Source organism: Leopardus geoffroyi, chromosome A2 (assembly GCF_018350155.1).
Source record: "Leopardus geoffroyi isolate Oge1 chromosome A2, O.geoffroyi_Oge1_pat1.0, whole genome shotgun sequence".
In the NCBI taxonomy this organism is placed as follows: Eukaryota; Metazoa; Chordata; class Mammalia; order Carnivora; family Felidae; genus Leopardus; species Leopardus geoffroyi.
The window spans coordinates 72454925-72474785 of record NC_059331.1 but is presented as its reverse complement, the minus strand read 5'-3'; the positions used below and the strand labels follow the sequence as shown (position 1 = coordinate 72474785).

General features: G+C 47.9%; 1 protein-coding gene across 6 annotated transcripts in view; it reads right to left on the bottom strand.

Annotated features, from left to right (window-relative positions):
- The window catches only part of GLI3 (GLI family zinc finger 3), a 282508-nt gene that overhangs the window by 129229 nt on the left and 133418 nt on the right, over window positions 1-19861 (bottom strand). The window contains exon 1 of one of the 6 annotated variants that reach the window (XM_045494348.1): window positions 11456-11837. The exons of the other annotated variants lie outside the window; for them this stretch is intronic. Within the exon in view, the coding sequence (XP_045350304.1) occupies window positions 11456-11579 (124 nt within the window). The 5' untranslated portion in view covers window positions 11580-11837. Of the gene's footprint in view, window positions 1-11455; window positions 11838-19861 lie in introns of those variants that run through there. 6 annotated transcript variants of the gene reach the window in all.

Genomic DNA, 19861 nt, shown 5'->3' with positions numbered 1-19861 from the left:
AGTGTGTCTAACAAGATTTTAATTCACTCTTATTCTCTCCCTCCCTCCTTCTTTCAGAACCAAAGAGCAAACGGCCCAGCACCGCAAAACTCTTTTGAGAGGAAAACAGAAGACACAATTATTGGGGCATTTTATAGTCATTTCTCACTGTTGAGTTTGGTGTTTGGTGAGCTTAAAAATTTAATTCTGACTGGAAGTATGGGATTGTTTATGTCCTAAGGAAATCTGCGAACTGTGCATTCTGGAATTAGGGTAAATAAAGAACAAAAATTAATGGATCTCATCGGACTTGAGCAAAGACATCTGGCCTCAGTTTAAGTATTTTACAGTTTCTATTTGTTTCCCTTTTGATTTAGTCTAAAATAACTTCTCCTGGACTAACGAACATCTGTGCAAACAATTACACTTTGTGGGTCGCTTATCTGTGGAGACCACACCTCGGAAGCTACTTTCTGGGAAACTGCGATGGAACATCCCTCTTCCAGCTCGAGACATGCTTGAGCACAGCTGCACGGTACCGACGAAGGAAAAAAAAGAGTTCGATCCTGTGCTGTAACACCCGTGGCATCACGTGACATCGACCCTAACACATTTCTCAAAAATAAAAAAGTTCCCGAATCCTCCAACGCTGGGTGCTCTCCTTGCCTCTTGGCTCGTCGCCTCTGCGCGGACGATCGGCAGCGTATTCCATCACGGGCCCAAGAAGCCGTCCAAGAAAATCCACGCGACAAGCACAGGCCCGTGTCGCCAGCAGCCACCATAATTATCCCCCTCACGGGTTATTATTTACACATGAGCAGCGCAGCTGTGCACATCATAACTCAAGTGTATGTGCAATAAGTCACCGCACCGCGGCCATCTCCTGTTCTGGCCCTTGACAAAACACCACATGATGACTTTTCCAAAGTCAGGGGAAAACTGCTGGAGCAGAAGGAAGTGCCACTAGACCTGGCTGCCTCCTATTTATCATACAATTTCCTGACTGATGGTTCCACAAACCCGCTGCTAAGTGCTGTGTACTCTACTGTCAGCAAACTAACGGGCTAAATGGAAGACAGGGAGAGTAATGTGCAGAACTGGTGGAATCAATTTTACTGAGGGAATTAAAATTCTACCAGGTGGGGGTGAGTCTGCGGAGCCGCGGTAAGCAGTCAACTGTACATGCTTATGGTTGCAAAGATGATTTATTGCATGCTTGCAAGAGGCTTGACTATTAGACTAAAATTCCTCTTCTACTAAACCGAGACTTGAAGAGTGTGTGTTATCCGAGGCTCCAGTGCAATAGTCTTTAAACCCCATAAATATGTAATTGGCTTGACACGTGTTTAAATGGAAATGCATAGTAAAAATATTTGTGCTGGGTATCGTCGTCGGTATTCGGTTTCGTGCTGCCTGTCATCATACTGCGCATTAAGGATCTCATTAGGAATGAGAGGCATTGATTTTTAGGTCTCTGCACAACAGCCTGGGTTGATCATAAAACCTGTAGCCAGAGAAAGACACTTGGAGATTTATCTTCAGTTGCATCTTTCTCCCCAGAAAATAGTTTTAGTATCCTCAGGCTGGAAGATCTCTTAGATGCCATTCTGGAAAACTGCCTTTTAAGACTTGAAATTTCCATATAAAAATCGTAGATTAAAAAAGAGAGATCAAAGTAGACTCACTTCGTGCCCTAAAGGAGGATGATTCACCAGATGGCACTTGAGTGGCCGAAAGTACCCAGGAAATAGCACAGGGCCCACAAGAGCAAAGTGCCCAAGTTCTCCTGGCTTATTTAAATACTGAAAGCGTTTGCACATTGACTTCGGAAGTTATTCGAGAATGGAACTAGAGATTATTTTTCCTGTCATTAGGGTAAACCCTGCCCGCAGGAATGTCCAGTCCCCCCAAATTCACTCATTTGCCTATCATCAGCAAAAATATCATTAAAACCCCACGTGGCCAACATCCACTATACCAGAACCAAAATAATCACCCAGTGACTACCAAATGAGAGGTCTCAAGGAGGACAGAGAGAGAGAGAGAGAAAGAGAGAGAGAGAGAGAGAGACCCTTCCTCCTCCAGTGAGATGGTGAAGAGTTACCAGGGCCTTGTCTCCCCCTCTTCTGCTTTGGGCATCTCCAACCATCACATAGATGCCTGCAAGACCTTTGCCTGGGCTCAGTGGCCTGAAGGAGGCATCGCCCAGTGAACGGACTTTAACACCCAGGCTCCTTCACACAAAAATCCCTGTATTCCCGCCCATGGGCAGGAACATGCTTATGAACAACATGGCACCAGAAAGGAGACGATCTAGCCCCTGAGGACATCCCAGGGACACCTGACCAGGAATGTGTAGAACAACAAGGCAGTCTATGGCCCTCCTAGTCTGCAATGAGTGGAATCTTAAGAGTGGCATCCCACAGGGATCAGCTGTGAACCTGCTGAAACCTCGCCCAGTGGACTCACCCCATGGAGCAAGAGGAATCTTCTTTCTGGTCTTACATGAATGTGAAATGGAACCAGAAACATCTCCAGTGTCATTAGTGTATATCATCTTGTTTATAAGGCCTTCTGGAGCGTGGTGCAAGTTCTAAGAAGTTGGTTCTAATACAATCTAGAAATCCATAGACATGTCTTGCACTTAAAAAAATTTTAAAAAGATTATTTTGTCACTTTGTACCATGGCAAGAGCCTTAACTTGGAAAGAATATGCTATGGGAGGGATCTGCTAACTACTGTGTGTGGGCCAGCTTTTGCAAATAAAGTTTTTATTAGAATACACGTATGCTCTTTGGCTTACAAATTGCTTATTTCTGCTTTCACACTACAATGGCAGAGTTGACTAGTTATGACAGAGAACACATGTTACCTATGTGGCCTTTTACAAAAAATTGTTTGACGGACCCTGTCCTAGAATACCACAATAAAGTAATTTTCTGAGATTCTTACTTTTTGGAAAAACCGCCCACCAATTTTTCTCTCCTATCCATGTAGTTTTGGAGTGACAACACTATATATGTGAAGTACTTATATGTCACTTTGTGTCACTTAAAAACATCTTTATAGGGGCGCCTGGGTGGCGCAGTCGGTTAAGCGTCCGACTTCAGCCAGGTCACGATCTCGCGGTCCGTGAGTTCGAGCCCCGCATCAGGCTCTGGGCTGATGGCTCGGAGCCTGGAGCCTGTTTCCGATTCTGTGTCTCCCTCTCTCTCTGCCCCTCCCCGGTTCATGCTCTGTCTCTCTCTGTCCCAAAAATAAATAAACGTTGAAAAAAAAATAAAAAAAATAAAAATAAATAAATAAAAAAAAAAAACATCTTTATAGTAGGAGTTTCCATGCTAATAATTATTCTGAAAAGGGATACTTACCCAGTGATTTTAGCAAAACCTATGCCAAATAAATTCTAAGATAAGCACGATGATGGATGAAATTGACTATAAATCTAGCAAGTAGCAGCAATAATCATTTACACTTGCAAACTTGTTTCCTTATAAACTAAGTAACATATACACAAAATTTCACAGAAAGCTAATAAACAACAAAAACTATACTATTTCTAAAACCCAATCAATTTTATTTTTGGCAACTACCCAACATTCCTGAACCCTCTTGTATCAATTTCTACGGGCATTCCCCACTACTCAAATAGCAATCTTTCTATCATTTCTTCCATGCAAGCACATAGGCATATTACTTAATATTTTAGACCTCAATGCTACCCAGCACTACACTCCGGTCATACCATAATCCATCCACACCATGCTTCCAAACAAACGTAATCATGTATTTCCATGAGAAAATGACAAATAGCCCTCTGCCTTTACCACCTCAAACGTGTCCTGGGTAATGAACAAATAAAATGGCTGATTTCTCTTTTTGGTTCCTTCTGACTTCCTTCATCAGCAAGCCTTTGCACATTTCTCAGCCACAAATTTTATCCACTAGATTCCCAATGGCGGAAACAGACCACATCTACCTACTGGCCAACCAATGGAATCCTTCCACCCACCCTCTGGAATGTGTCTTGCCTATCTATGATCCCATATATGTGCATCCACGACATTGTTGTTGTTTCTCGCTTTCCTGCCAGGATAGGAGAGAAAAAATAAACAGAAGAAAAAGCAGCACAGAGAAATGAGAGATGGTTCACAGCCATCATGCCTAAACGGAATTCTCTGAGGGAAATCATGTGACAACATACAAGGAATCATTAAAAGTGACATTAAAAGTGACAAATCCATTTACTTTGAAATACGCTAACAGTGTATTTCCAGTGACAATCAGTAAGCCTGGAAATTAAAAGGTGGGAACTGATTACTAATAACAAAGTCTTCTATCAATGACCATTTATTTGTGCAGCACAATTCAAAAGCCAAATTCATAGCTCCAAAAACATACAGTAGGATTTAATGCCGATAAAATGAAAGCAGAGGATGAAATGTTTGCAGGAAAAATGTTTGGTATCTCAGATCTAACTACAGAGGCCTTGGAGACACAATGGACTCAAAAAGTTGCCTGGTTTAGTTAGTAAGCCAACAATTAATCAACAAAGGTAAGGTCTAGAAGTTGTATCCTATCCAAAATCAATCTACTCAAAAACTCCACTTTTTGACTGTTGCAAAATTAGCAGAAGCAGGTAGTGAAATGTGATAGCAAAGGAATACATTGCTTTATATTTTATAAAACTCATACACATTTCCTCATGGGATGCTCTTGGCAACCCTAAGAATCATTTCCAAAGCTTTATTATTATTCCCCTCAGTGTTGTTTCACTTTATTCCCTATTATCATGATAATCCCGAGAATTAAGAAGGAAAACTTCCATTATCTGCCCAGAAAATTAGAAGACCTACCCAACGCTACATAAAACTAAGGCCTTATGATCCAAGTTCATGCTCTTTTTTTTTTAGGTTTATTTATTTATTCTGAGGAGGGGGGAGGGTCAGAGAGAGAGAGAGAGGGAGAGAGAGAATCCCAAGCAGGCTCCACACTGTCAGTGTAGAGGACGATACGGAGCTCGAACTCACGAACCCGTGATTATCATGACCTGAGCTGAAATCAAGAGTCAGATGCTTAACCAACTGAACCACCCAGGCACCCCGTTGGTGCTCTTTCAATTTCCCTGGCAGAGCACACTGGAGGTGGCAGAATTCCAGGCACTATGAAGCCCCAACTGGAGTGTCAATCCTGCTTCTAGAGTAGGAAACTCGAGGAGCTCTCTGGCACACAAACTCAGTCCCTCCTGGGAGGAGAAGAGGGGCCGACATTCAGAGCATCAGGGAGTTTACCTGTGTCTTCCGTGTCCCACAGCACAGGACGATGCCACTAATCCAAGAGAGCCACCCATCCGAGTCCACTTGAGAAATATTTTGATGGCAATGGAAAACCAGGAGTGACCTCAAGGGTGGGCTGGATGGCGTCTTTGCGGCCAATAAGAAATAAATGCAGCACATATTCAGCTCAGTATCAGACAAGAAACTGTTGAAGAGTAGATTATTGATTCTCCCCTCCCCCCCACTTTAAAGTCCACTATCCACCCCATTTCTAGTTCCCATCAACCAATCCCCAAAGGTCTTCCAAAGTTTTCCCCCATGAACGGTAATTACTAATAATAAAAACAATCACAAGTGTAAGTACAATTCACTGAATACCTGAATACGTGTCCGGTGCTGTACTAAGTAGGACTCACGACCTTGTTTCTGCCTTCCTAAGACCCTGGAGAGCAGGTATGAGGAATATGCCCATTCTTCCAGACAAGGAAGATGGTTACGGGTCTTGTCCAGGCAAACGCAGGAGAGCATGACATAGCCAATGTCTTTTTCGCTCCAAAGCCAGTGCCCTGAGACTCTACTGACACTGTCAAGAGTTCAGGCTTTTTATCATTTCTTATCTAACCTAACGTCTCCAGACTTATATCCTTAAAACCTACAGTGGCCATGTCCCTCCCTGCCCCCAAAGTCTGCAGTGGCCCAGGAGAACCTTCCCGATCCAATACAACCTCCCAGGGGCAGTCAAGGCCCCCAGTAACCTGGCTGCATCCAGAGACTCCCCCATGCTAGTGCTCCCGTGCGCAGCTGTCCATTGTTTCTGACGCTGTCCCCTCACTCGAGAACAAACGCCCTCTTGCTCAACTCCTACTCTGTCTTCAAGACTCATGCAAATGCCACCTGCTTAGTGAAGCTTCCCTAGGGACCCTCATACGGAATATTTGCTCCTTCTTCCCTTCTCTGGCATTCAGGTGGGGTGAGACCACCTGTGCAGTTCTGTCTGCACCTGCTCGTGCTCGGTCATTGCCTCTCCCATCAGACTCTAAGCTCTCAGACGGCCCTTGCGCCCCTACGCAAGCGGTCTCCCTCGCACAAGTACGGGACCACTCAAGACTGAGCTGTAGGCATGGCTGTGGGAGATAACTGCTCCCAAAAAAGACAAGCGCTTACTCTGTCCCACTACCATGCCAGGAGACAAGGAAATGAGTCCCTGTCCTGGCAGGCACACTGTCAGATCAGGATTGTCCGCTTTCCGTCCCAGGCTATCTGGGCACAGGGCCAGGTGGGGTGTTGGAACCCCATAAATATTTATTATAAGAAAGGTAAAGGAGGCAGGGAAGACAAGGAAGGAAACTGAGGCCACGCAATGGCAGCAGTGGACCAGGCCAGTCTCCCACGTGGGGGCTGCAGATTGCTCCATCACCGCACAGGCCTTCCCACAAAAGCAGGGGAACCCAGAGACGCACCTGCCATCTCTTTGCAATCCTCCCTGTGCAGGATTCCAGGTGCTGCCCACGTTCAGAATGTGCACAGGGCCACCTCCTGAAGGATGCCTGCATGCCCTGGGCAACGTCATCGCGGCCCTGCAGGGCTGCCTGCCGCACAGCCAGTCACTTCATGAGGGCACGCAAAGCCCCCATCCAAACCCACCCCTCTGCAGGCTGAGCGGACAATGGCGGATGCTCAGAAATCAATACCCTCCCCACGTTGGGCCTTTTCCAAGATGCCGAATGTCCTTTTCCCGCCAAGAAAATGTTGATGCTTCAGTGAATTCAGGATACTTGAGAGGGCTAACACCCATATGGAAAAAGCTCTTTGACACAAAAGGTTGGAGGTCAAAAGTTTAAAAGCTCAGGACAGAAAATGACAGGGGCCCCTTTGCCCACACTCTCCCTCTTTTTGTCAATAACATCAAAGGCGCTGGCCAGCTCTTAATGCTATTATTGTTACGCCTTTGGAATCCATTGAAATTCCAGCACATTTATTGCACACCGGGAACACTGAAAGGCTCTACTTTCCTTAAACTCTGAATCCTCACTGTCTACGAAGCCTCGTGAAGCGGGAGCACACAAAGCTTTTAGGCAAAGAGTTTATTTTAAGTGCTTCTTTTGCCATGATTGTAAAATAATAAAGCACACAAAGTGATCCCCTTGCAGGGATGAGCAAGGAAATGAGAGAGAAGGGGGAGAATCCACCGCTGATAGGGTAAAAAAAAAATCTCCTTCACATTTTTTGGCTCCTAGGAATGCAAGAACTGAAACGTTCTTCATTTTTCTTATATTACTCCTTCCTCCACAATCCTAGATGAGCTGTTAGGCACATATTTTGCACATGCGTGCAAAGACATTGGCCACATTACCATATATCAAATGGCATCGCTTGAGGGAAACATCTTTCTGCTTAAGAACAGTGCTCTATTAACATGGCATTGACCGCCATGGCATCCCCATCATTAATGATGGAGGTGACCAAAGTGTGGAAACGCTCAATGCCTGAGACTTTCCCTGGTCCATGAATAAAGCGGAGCTTATCAACTCATCACACAGATAGTAGGGACCCAGGAAGGATGAAATTCAAAGGAAAAAAAATCAAAATCTATTTAAGGTCATCATAACCTCATGCCTGAACTCCCTCTCCACCCCTGCTGGAACAGTGGCCATCTGGCAGTGTGTCCTGTTAGCCCCTGACGAGCAGGGTCACTCACCTTACCTCTCACCTGCCTCGTCCACTGTCCGTGCACGGCCCCCACGCTGAGGGTGTGACAGAAGGGAATGCCCTCGAAGGTCCATCGTGTATACCGTTGCTGTCCATTCTGGGTGTGCAGATAAAAACCCCCAGAGCTGCCCGCATATGGATTCAGAACAACTCCGAGGTCCACTCGCCAAAATTCACAGTGGGACTTCCTCTCTTGTCGGCTGCCCTTCCTTGGCCACCATCTCATCTGACTTCCTATTTATTGATTATTAGCCTACTTCCTTTGGGGCTGCTGAATAAATTTCAGATTATCTCCGGTTTGTTGTCTCTAGGAGTACCTGCTCTCACAGTGATGCCCTTGGATGTCTAAACTGTACTGCAGGCAAGAGGCACCTCACACCCCAAACTTCTGGTACAACACCTCATCATGCCTTTAGAGAACAGAGGCCACTCGCTTCCCTCGTCTTCTCCATGTTTCCTACTGTCCAGACAAGTGAAACTGCCCAAAAACATCCACCAGGAATTCGAATTGCCACCATTCTGCTTTAGGATTGAGGTAATGATAGATAAATGGGGGTGTCAACAAACCTTCTAGTCTATTCAGCTGGGCACTGTCTGGGACCCTTGATTTAAAATTTTTTTTAAGTTTATTTTGAGAGAGACAGAGATGGCACAAGACAGGGAGGGGCAGACAGGGAAGGAGAGAGAGAAAATCCCAAGCAGGCTCCGCACTGTCAGCACAGAGCCCGACACAGGGCTCGAACTCATGAAACTTTGAGATCATGATCTGGGCCGAAACCAAGAATCGGATGCTTAACCCACGGAGCCACTCAGGCACCCCAGGGACACCTCTTTCCAGAGAGGCCAAAGGTCTTAAGACTATTTTCACTGAGCAGGGGCTTTGAGATTGCTGCCTGCATCTCTCTCCCTGAGGCCCAATCTCACCTGGTCACTTCTCCAACTGCTGCCAAGGCTGCCTATGGCCCACTGGCCTGCATCCTACCTCAAACCTCTGCATCGATCCTGGAGAGATGCACTGCCTCAAGAGGTGATCTAACTGGCCGGTTCTTCCCTGGGCCCTCCATCAGGACGGGGCAGCTGTCACCTTGTCTAAAAAGGCCCAGGTTCTCAATGTGATCTCCCCCTGGGTCCTCTCTTCCCTCTCTCCAAAGTAACCTGGCTTCTAGACCAATTGCATGGGACCCAGCCTTTACAAACTACACTTAGTAGGTGTCTAAATTCAATTGATCTCCATTTCTTCTTCCCTTCTGAGGGCAGAGAACATGATCTACTTCTGGAGTCAATATCAACACCTGGTATACCTGCGTACCCCAAAACCCCAGGGACTAAGGCCTCAATACATAGACATGCATCACCCCTGGTAATGGTGGACACACCCTTCCAAAGATGACTGTATCCTACACTTTTTTCAGTGAGTTTCCACTTGCCAGAGAAGAGTCTAGACACATTTCCAGACAGCAAGGCTGCTTCTCACCCTTTGCTGTTTGTAAGTATTAATAAAGACCCCAAGAACGATAATTTGAGAATCTCGATATATTTAAAACAAACCATGAGTTTATTTTTTTTTTTTCATGAACCGTGAGATCATGACCCGGGCTGAAGTCAAATGCTTAACTGACTGAGCCACCCAGGCGCCCCCAAAGCATGGGTTTAAAAACTGATTCCACGGAATAGACCGAGTTGATGGTAACCTACTGGTCATCTTGGAGCTAATGTGTAGTTGCACAAAATTTATCACCCATCCCGTAGGAGATTTTAGAAAAGCCATGCTTCCCACTCAGTTTCCCCTTGTCCAAAATCAGAAGACCAAACATTTAGCACACTGAATAATGAATGCATGTGGCGGCCTTTATAGGGCAGTATCTACAAGGTACACCCTCCCCACAATAAATGGCTGCTCTCCCTCTGTCCACACAGCTAAAAATGCTTCCCACTTTAAACCATATTTTATAGATTTACATAGAAACAAATGACAATAATGACTATAATCATATTTTTTTTTTTACCCACATAAAAAAGCCAGTAAGACCCAGCCCTATTTACTCCATAATGTTGTCCAAGGGCCAAGTGACACAGGGGAAGGTGGTTCATAACTCCTAAAGTACTCACATTTAAGGCATTAGTGTTGATCCTAAGTGCTTCTTCTTCAATACCAACATCCAAATAAACATGGAGAGTCAACACCTTTACACAGATACTTTCAACTTCAGACCTCATCTGATTGTTCAGCCCAAGTTTCCCCCTACACTCAAGCCTTCACTGGTCACAAGCCACATGAAGGGTTCTCCATGCCTTTCTCAGTGAGCTCTGTAGCAAAGACCCAACTCTGTCCCCTGAATTCCAGATTAGCCACACAAGGTTGTCAGCTCAACCATTAGGGGAGAGAAAAGAAAAGAAAAAAAAAAAACAACCACAGAACATTCAAATAGCTATCATTCACTGAGCACTTACTGTGTGCTAAGGATTACCCTAAACACTTTTCACATAGTTTTAAAGTCTTTTTTAAGTTTATTTATCTTGAGGGGCGGTGGGGGGGAAAGGGGAAGAGAAGGAACAGGGGAGGGGCAGAGACAGAGGGGGAGAGAGAGAGAGAGAGAGAGAGAGAGAGAGAGAGAGAGAATCCTAAGCAGATTCCCCACTGTCAGCGCAGAGCCCGATGCAGGGCTTGAACTCACAAACCCTGAGATCATGACCTATGCCAAAAACAAGAGTGAGACGCCTAACCCACTGAGCCACCCACGTGCCCCACTTTTCACACAGTTGCAAAATTTTATTACACAACTACTCGGTGAAGTAGGTGTTTGCTCTGTGAATTTCACAAATGAGAGAACAGGGGTGAGAGAAGACAGGAGGTTAAGGGCATTCAGGTAGGAACTGGCAAAAGCTTGGCCTCAGGTACAGAGAACCCTTCCTTGAGCTACAAGCGTGAGCCAGGCCCCCACTCAGGGGGCCCACGCTTGCTTTAATGTTCCGCCACTGCCATTTTGAAATTCTTAACAATTTTTGAGCAAGGGCCCGCCATTTTTCTTTTGGCAGTAGGCCCCACAAATCACCTAGCTCACCTTGAGTACAGCAATAATTCCCCTCACAGGTATCCTGCCGCTTCAGCAGCTCAAAGGCCTCCTCATCCATCCACGCAGTTATCCCTAGGAGCCCACTTCCACCCAGGCCTGAGGCGGGAATGGCGCGGGCCTTCCTTCTGGGGGGCCCTTATTTCGGCCACACAACCTCTGGTCCGGTCGCCCCAGCGCCTCAGACACTTCTCCCAGACCTCAGGGACCCAGCTCAGCAGGCTGCAGGTCCACAACATGTCTGGCCCTGGAGGATGCAGGCTGTCCGCACTGAGACCCTCTCTGGCTAGCCAGCCTCCCCTACTGCTAACAGAGTCGCCCCACCATCCGCCAGCCATCCTGAGGGCTAATTGGCTGGTTTTAATCAAGACTGAATGAAGCAGAAGTCCCTCTCCACATAAATAAATCACAATTACTAACTGCAAGACTTGAACGGCTTTCTCCTCCCCTGTGGCCTCGGCAGAGGAATTCCCAGGCCCGCCAGGGCAAGCACAAAGCCCCAGCCCGGCCCCGCAATATCCGCTCGCTGGGCTCCGTTTATCATTTCAACAGTTCCTTAACGACTCTTCCCGGAGGGGAGCGAGGCCAGACTGTTTTCCTTCCCTTCACAAAGCAGATATGCATGGCTTATTTGAATGTCTCCAACGTTTACTTTAGTCCCGGTTAAATACCTTCCACGGCAGAGTCAAACAAACAGTTCACTTCATTAGAAAGGCAAACAATTTAGCGAGAGAATACCAGCACTTGAGGGGGACCGAGCTGGGCCGGGAAACCCTCCGCCCAGGAAACGGGGGGCCTGGCGCTCAAGCCCAGGCAGCAGCGCGTGGAACTCACTTCAAAAGCCCTTTCACAAATACTTCACACATTCACTGGTAATTAACAGATAACCCCAAAGAGATTATCTGCCCCGAGGCTGAGGGCCCTAGAGGATTATCCACAGGGCTGCTCGGGAGAAGGCAGAGCGGGGAGGGCACACCCTTTTTCTAGAAGTTCAAGTCAATAAAATCATCTGGGAAAACACCAAAGTGAGCAGCTACCCCAGGTTTAAAACAATGAAGTAACATCCCATTGAAACAATATTCATTTTACCAACAGCTGCAGTGCTGTGCCTGGGAAAGACACGCGTTCCCAGGCAACAAGTGGGCGCACCGACAGACAGAAAGTTCGGGACAGGGACCAGGACAGGAGTGTGTTCGAAGATCCCAGCTCTGGGCCCTCCCAGCACACACCTGGGGCACACGGTAAGGCCTGCGGGAAGGATCATGAGCAGATTAGAGCCAGTGCCTCTCTGGCAGCTGTGAGGGACCCCACAGAGGAGAGGGTCAGTGGCCCCTTGAAACCTGAAGCCACCTGTGGGACAGCAGGCGCGCCCCCACTGCTCCAGCCAGATGCCTCAGCCTGGCCTCAGAACCCCTTTGCAGATGGAGACAGAGCCCCACGCCTGTCACCAGCTTCCCCCACGCCAGTGTACCTCAGGGCCTCACGTCACACCCTCCCACCCACCCAGAGCAAGAGCACAGGAAGTCATTTGGGGCGCATATTTAAAAAACAGAAGGACTCCACTCTCTTTCTTCTTCAAGAACACACATATACCCCTGACCCCCACCCCACGACCGCCCCACACATATACACATATCACAACAGGAAACTGTAACGTCAAAGAAAATGGTCTGGACGGTGCAGGCATCATCTTATTACACTTGAATCTGGGGTTTCGCCCATGTTGTGGTTGTGCTGGACAGGGTCAGATTAAGCAATTCTGGTACTCATGCCTTTTAAGAAGTTGGTAAACCTCAAATGCCAACTGCAATAAATCATACAAGTCTCTATTAAAACTATAAATCACTCATGAAATTTAATACTGTCATGAAGAGTAATTAAGCGCTAATGTAATAAATCTACAAGAGAAAAAAGAAACACAATAACACAGAATCTTAAGAGTAAGGGATTGCTCGTGGATTAGAGCTTTACGACAAATCTCTGTGCCCCCTAAATAAGGCCTGCGTGTTTTCCTATCCAAAGCCAGAGGTCCTCAATGGAGTTAAAAAAAAAGAAAAAGAAAAAGAAAAAAAGAAAAAGAAAGAAAGAAAAAATCATGGAAGGGCCATATTCTCGAATAAACTCGGGACCAAGAGCCAAACATAATGCCCTTCTTTTCTACAGGAAAACACCTCCAAAACTTTACTTCCATCTCATCCTATTGAGGAAAACGGAAAGGAATGAAGAAGTAAAGCGGAAAACGAGAACAGACAGCCCAACAGGCATCTGGGTTTGAAAGGAAGTTTTAGGAGCACGTCACAATAGTTTTTCACGATGTTCCCATTTCACGTATACACACACCCTTCACATAACTGCTTCGTCGCCGAGGCACAATTTTTTTCTCACTTCTTCAACTACTCTGAATCCCCAAATTTTAGATAGGATAATGAGAACCAGGAATTGTTCTGGACTGCTTCAGTCACACACCGCCTCAGGACTCCAGAACCGGCTGGTAGAAGGTGAACCCGTAAAAATCGATTCCCGGCACCGCTGTTTCCCAGGGGCTGTGTGGGCCCTGTGGACAGGAAGAGCCTGACAGGCCTTCCGCCCAAGAGGAGCACAGGGACCCACGTGTCACAAGGATCCCAGCTCAAAGTCCTGGAGAAAAGATGGCACTTAGGTGAGCAGTGGGTAGCAGGGTGGAGAGGAAGGAAAAGGGTCAGAGAAGCCTTTTCTCCTTCAAGAAAAGCCTCGTTACAGAGGTGAGTGGGTCGGGGCCCCTGGGTAGCTCAGTCAGTTAAGCATCAACTCTTGGTTTCGGCTCAGTCAGGATTTCGTAGGTTTCGAGTCCCACATCGGGCTCTGCACTGGCAATGTGGAACTTGCTTGGGATTCTCTCTCCCTCTCTCTGCGCCCCCCCCCCCACCTTGTGTTCTCTCTCTCTCTCTCTCTCTCTCTCAAAAAAAAAAAAAAAAAAAAAAAAAGGTGAGTGGGAGCCTGGGGAGGGGACCTGCAGAACAAGGGACACAGAGCAGCAGGCTGAGCTTGGGGACCTATAAGGATCTTGGGTGTTGTTTCACAGCAGGGTCTTCCAACTTCAGTGTGGCTCCAAACACGTGGCTGTTTTCTTAAAATGCCAGTTACTGGGCCCACCCTCAGAGCTGCAGATTCAGTAGGGGGGCGGGGAGCAGGGCGGGCATGCAGTTCTAACAAGTTCCCAGGTGGTGCTGATGCTGCTGGTCAGGGGACCCACTTTGAGAGAGCCCCAGAGCCGCGTGGAAGAAAATGAGACCGTGCCTGTGTCCCTGGAGAGACGGAACTGACCGACGGGCACTTGGGAAGTACTGGCTAGGTGGTAAGGGAGACTGGGTTGCAGCGGGATGAATTCGGTGAGGAGTAAGAGATTGACAGGCTCAGTGGGGGTGGGGATGAGTGGGCAGAGGATGGATAGATAAGAAGGATGAAGGGGCACAGGCATGAGGGACAAGGGTGGACGGATGGCAGATTCCTAAGGTCTCTCTTCCATGGCACCGGGGGTGAGGGGGGGCCAAGAGGAAAGGCAGGTAGGGGCCCCAAAGAGAGGCAGGTGGAGAACGTTTCCATCTGGGACGGGTGGGGTTTGAGGAAACCAAGGCATCCAGGCTCCAGCTAGATGCCTGGATTGAGGTGGGTCCACGTCTGGAATTCAGGAGCCAAGTCCAGCCTGGAGACCGGAGGTGCACCCACGGGGCAGCCGATACCATCACAGGGAGTGAAACTGGCCAGGAGAGGGTATAGAAGGACAGGAGGACACCTGGGGGAAGGCCAATCGTTAGAGACGAACAGAGGAGGACAAAGCAGGGCTGTGTGAGGAGGAAATATCAGAGACCCAGGAAAACCAGCAGTGAGTGGTTTGGAAGAGCCCAAGGGAGGAAGCAGATTCAAGCAAAATGCACAGAGGCCAGGCTGCCTGGGGCGCAGGGGGGGTTGTGCACCACACCGCAGAAGTGAGGGAGGTTGAGAGAGCAGAAGAGATAGAGACGCCCTCCCACACCCTCAGAAACGTGGCCCCTGAGAGAGAAGAGAGGGTAAGAGACCAGACAGTGGCTTAAAGGACATCCAGGGAAGAGCTGCCTGTGGGTGTTTTCACTTTGTTTACAGATGGGAGGCACCTGACTGAGTGCTAAGTGGAGGGGATGGCACCTGTCACCAGGCCAGAACAGGAAGCAGGTTAGCCCCATTCATTCCCCAGAAAGGGAGGGAAGGGGCTGACTTTGAGCTGTTGGGTCAAGGACCTGATCTGTTCCCATCCCTGGCTCACTTGAGAAATGTCAGACCCGGCAGCATGGCTGAGTCAGAGGCGCCTCTTTTAAAATTGAGGCCATATGGGGTGCCTGGGTGGCTCAGTCAGTTAAGCGATCTTTCAACTCAGGTCATGATCTCACAGTTGGTGAGTTCGAGCCCTGTATCAGGGGTTTGGAATTTTTCTCTGCCCCTCCCATGCTCACTCTCTCAAAATAAGTAAAATAAAGTTAAAAATAAAATAAAATTGAGATCATAGTTTGTTTGTTTGTTTGTTTGTTTGTTTGTTTTAAGGTAGGGACTAGGCCCTTGCTTTCAGGAGTTTTGGCTTGAAGGATGCCTTCAGAATAGTGATGCTCCTTGCTTCCTTCGCACTGGCAAAAGGAATTGCTGAAATCAGCCAGGAGCCTGTGCTCCTGGGTCCCTCTGGACCCCTGACCCACAACTGTACCTCCTTTCCCCCCTGAGATGCTCTCAGCCTGCAGAAAAAGGAGGCCGGGATTTGAGGAGCCAGATCAGAGCCAGGGAGAGCAAACAGAATGAAACAGAAATCTACAGTAGAAATCCACCGTCAAACCAGATTCTAGCCAAGCACCAGGTGCCCCCCAGAGACAGCTGTCTAAAAGCCGGATGTGAGCCCAGAGACAGGGGACTGCACCTGGGAGTGGGGCAGAGGCAGGTAGGGGCGCTGGGTGCTGGCTGCAGGGGCCAGAGGCCCAGCGGGTTTTACCAAGGGGCAGCAGCAGGGGCTTCTCTGAGCCCAGCAGAAGGGACGTTTAATAAAAGCTGTGGTCAATTTCATCCCTTTCACGGCCCTGAGTTCGGTCTTTTTATTTACGGTCCCGGACACGCTGTGGGAGATCAGAGGAGCTGGGAAAGGAGCGGGAAGACACAGAGGCAGAAAGAGTTAATAGGCAACAGCTTTTAGAGGGTAAAGCGTTTCGGAAACAGAGAATTCACTGGCACTCCCTGCTGCTTTTATTGCTTTCGCTCAACAGCTGGAGAAAATGTTTGATCAAAATATTTGTATTATTGTGTTTAAGTGAAATGACATATGACAGCTCATTATCCCAAACTCCGAATTCCCACAGCATCTGTCACAGCCACCCTACTAGAGACAGTCACTCGCCCCGGAAGATGGAGAGGCGTGGGGCGGGGGGCGGGGGGGGGAGGAGATGTGAGGCATCAGCAGGCATCAGACCCCAGACGTTCCCAGTCCCACAGGCCCCAGACTCCCAGTAAAGGGGGGCCGGTCACTGCTGGAGGGACAGACCAGCCCCTCCCGGGGCATCAGCAGCCCTCCTTCCTCTCCTCGGCCAGGAGCTTGGGGATAACACCCCAGGCTTCAGTGGCCGAGGACATGGTCAGCCAGGATCTCCCCTCTCAGACATTATTTGGCAAGATTATTTGGCAAGCTCCATTTATTAATCTGAATTCTAACAAAATGTCTCTCCCAGGCCTTCTGCCTCCAGGGAGATTTGAAATTCGAAGAAAATATAACTTTTTAAAAATCATCATGCCATTTTCTGCACCCTGAAGTGAATAATTACGTGATGGCACAGAACTCGTCTTTGTAAGCCTAACTCCCTTTTCCATGACAACCTCTGAGTAAAGAAAGGGTCCCAGTGCTGCTCCTGCCATGTTCTCCCAGGATACCCTGCGGAACCCGATGGAACAGAGATGTCTGATATGCTCTACGCCAGACACTCAAGGGAAGCAAGTTCATCTGTCGAGCACTTACTGCGTGCCCAGCCCATTTCTGAGAATTTGATTGACCTTGTTCAATTCCCACAACAATCCCAGGAAACACGTGGTATTATTTTCTCTTCCCAGATCAGGAGATTCGTGCTCAGAGAGGCTAAGCACAGGCCCACGGTCTCGGTGCCCATGTGGACGAGAAAGCGCAAGAGTGAGGCTCTGAACCCAGAAGGTCGGGCTCTAAGGCACCTCTGTTTCCCGCTGCCTCCTGGTGCCACCCACAGAGAAGTGACGAAACTGCTGGATGCCTTTCCAAACGCTGGGCTGGAATGCACACAAATATGCCTGCATCTGCCTTCTTCAGCACTCATTTAACCAATCCAAATGCTTGGACAGAAAAGTGCATGTACCCTCATCTCTGTGCCCCTGCGCAATATACTGCAGAGACGTCCATCCTAATGGCTCTAAGTTTTAGCTCCACTGCAGCAACTTACCAGTGAAGACCTCTGGATCCCCCCCTCTTGAGACTTCTGAGCCCCAATTTCCTCACCTACAGAATCAGGAAGGTGAGCCATTTCTGCTTCGTGTCGTACCAATGCCACGTGTGGCAAAGAGCCCTGAGGACGTCCCCCGGGATCAGCCATTTCTCTGAACATCCATTTTCTTGGGGATAAAACCTGCCGCACCCACCCACAGGCCATTTCAGGGATCCTAAGCAAAATGAGATAATGTATATAAAAGTGTTCTATGACCTGAAAGTGCTATGTCCGTTTCCATCCTGCCATTTGGAACTATCGTAATGCCTCGTCTGTAACGGTGCTTTTGACTCAATAATTAACATGTCCCTAATGCCGTCATGGGCCCAACTGCTCAGCTACCCCAAGAGAAAGCAAAATTAGCACCGTGCCCAAGACGAGGATGGTGCAGGACTCTCTCCATCCTGCCTGGCTCCAGAAATGGATGAACCACAATTGTCATAGCCAATTCCTACTCAGTCTTGTTACACGTTTTGAGGCTGGGACACTTAAGCTTGGGTGAACACAAGGTGCATGCTGCTGAACTCTAATGGTGGGACACTTATGAAAATAATGCACTCCCTCCTGGGACTAGAGCCACCACCCCACCTGGAGAGGATGGTTATGTCCGGAACACCGGTGGCAGAGGCTGAGAAAGCTGTGCCCCAGAAGACCAGCCTTCACCAGCTTCCAAATGGCCCACACTGGGAATCCCCGGGACATGCCATTTTCAGAAAAACCAGTTGCTGTGTCAACAGTAACTTCGTGTTTCATACGGTGAATGCCAAAAATTAGGGGTAGGAGGTACAAATGCAAACCAAGATTTCACTCTCATCACAACACTAACCTTGAATGATTACTTCCTCTGAATTCAATGGCAACCAGTAATCCACTCGCCAATAAATGACTCAATAAATAAATCCACCAACCAATGAATGACTCAATCAGTACATAAAACAGGGCACAATGAATAGTTTTTTAATTGTAACAATGATTTTTAGTAGGTTTCTTTCCCTCCATAACGTCAAATTTTTCTACAAATAAACATACAGTATTTGAAAAGTTAAAACAAAAAAACCACTTTCAAAACAGCTTCTGTGGAAAGCATGCTCATGCCAGGATACCTTCTCTGCATGGGCACGATTCCCCACCTTCGTGCTAATCCACTTTTTTCTTTGTAACCGGCATCAACATGTCTTGGCAATGAAGAACTCCTCATTCGATTACGGGTTAAAGTCTGTGTCATTCTCACACGCTATTCCACTGAGCCTAAACACAGGCAGCTTTCTCAAAGCAAGTGGGTAGTTAACACGCCAAGTCAATCAAAACCCACTGGACCCCGCCCCGCAAATGTTTTCTTAGGAAGCTAAAAGCCAGGCTTTCCGGAGCTGTCCAGTAGAGCCAGAGCACCTGAGAAGACCCTTGGTGGCTGTAACTATCCAGCAACGTGTGTCCAGCCTCTATGCTGCAGAATTAGAAGGTAATAAGTCACCTGTTGTCATGGGTTTAATTGTGTCCCCTGAAGAGATACGTCAAAGCTCTCACCCGTGGAATATGTGAATGGGATCTTATACAGAAACGCAACTATTTATAAAAGTAATCAGGTCACTAGGGAGGGCCCTAAACCAGCAGGACTAGTGTCCTTCAAAGATGAGGGCGCAGACAGGTCGAGGGCCACGGGAAGGCAGGAGGAGACACGGGAGTAATGCGGCCATTGCCAAGAAACAACTGGGGTACTGGAAGCTGAAGATGAGACAAGGAAGGCGAGGTTTCCGAGGGACTGGGGACCCTGATTTGGGCTCCGAGCCTCCAGAACTGTAAGAGAGTAAACATTTGTGTTTGAAGCCACCCTGTGTGTGGTACTTTGTCATGGCGGTCTTTGGAAATGCTGTGGTTTTGAAGAGAAGTCCGCATTCTGTTCTCTTCCTGGGCAGAAGCAATGATGAATATTGACGAGAAACAAGATAAAAATTCTCAGAAAATCTGAGGAGAGCAAAGCACATTCAGTAGGCTTCTGTCAGAGTTTTGGCTGTGGGGCATCCATTTCTTCTTCCCAAAGAACTCTGATTTCCTTTGGGGAAGGACTCCTCTATGGTAGGTGGGCTTTCTAGGAGCCTCACCCTCAGGACGGCGAGGGCTCCGGGCCCTGACAGCCGAGGTCTCTTCTGGGAATCTGAGACTTGGGTGAAGGGAGGGGGGAAGGAGAAGTGGCCACAGTTCATCGCCCACAAGAGACTATCCCTCCTCAGGGCCCAGCTGACCATTCCTGGCCACTAACACCACCTGCTTCACTAGATTTTTGGACGGTTTTTGGCTTCTGACGTCATCCCAGAAACTCCTGTTGGTGCAAGAA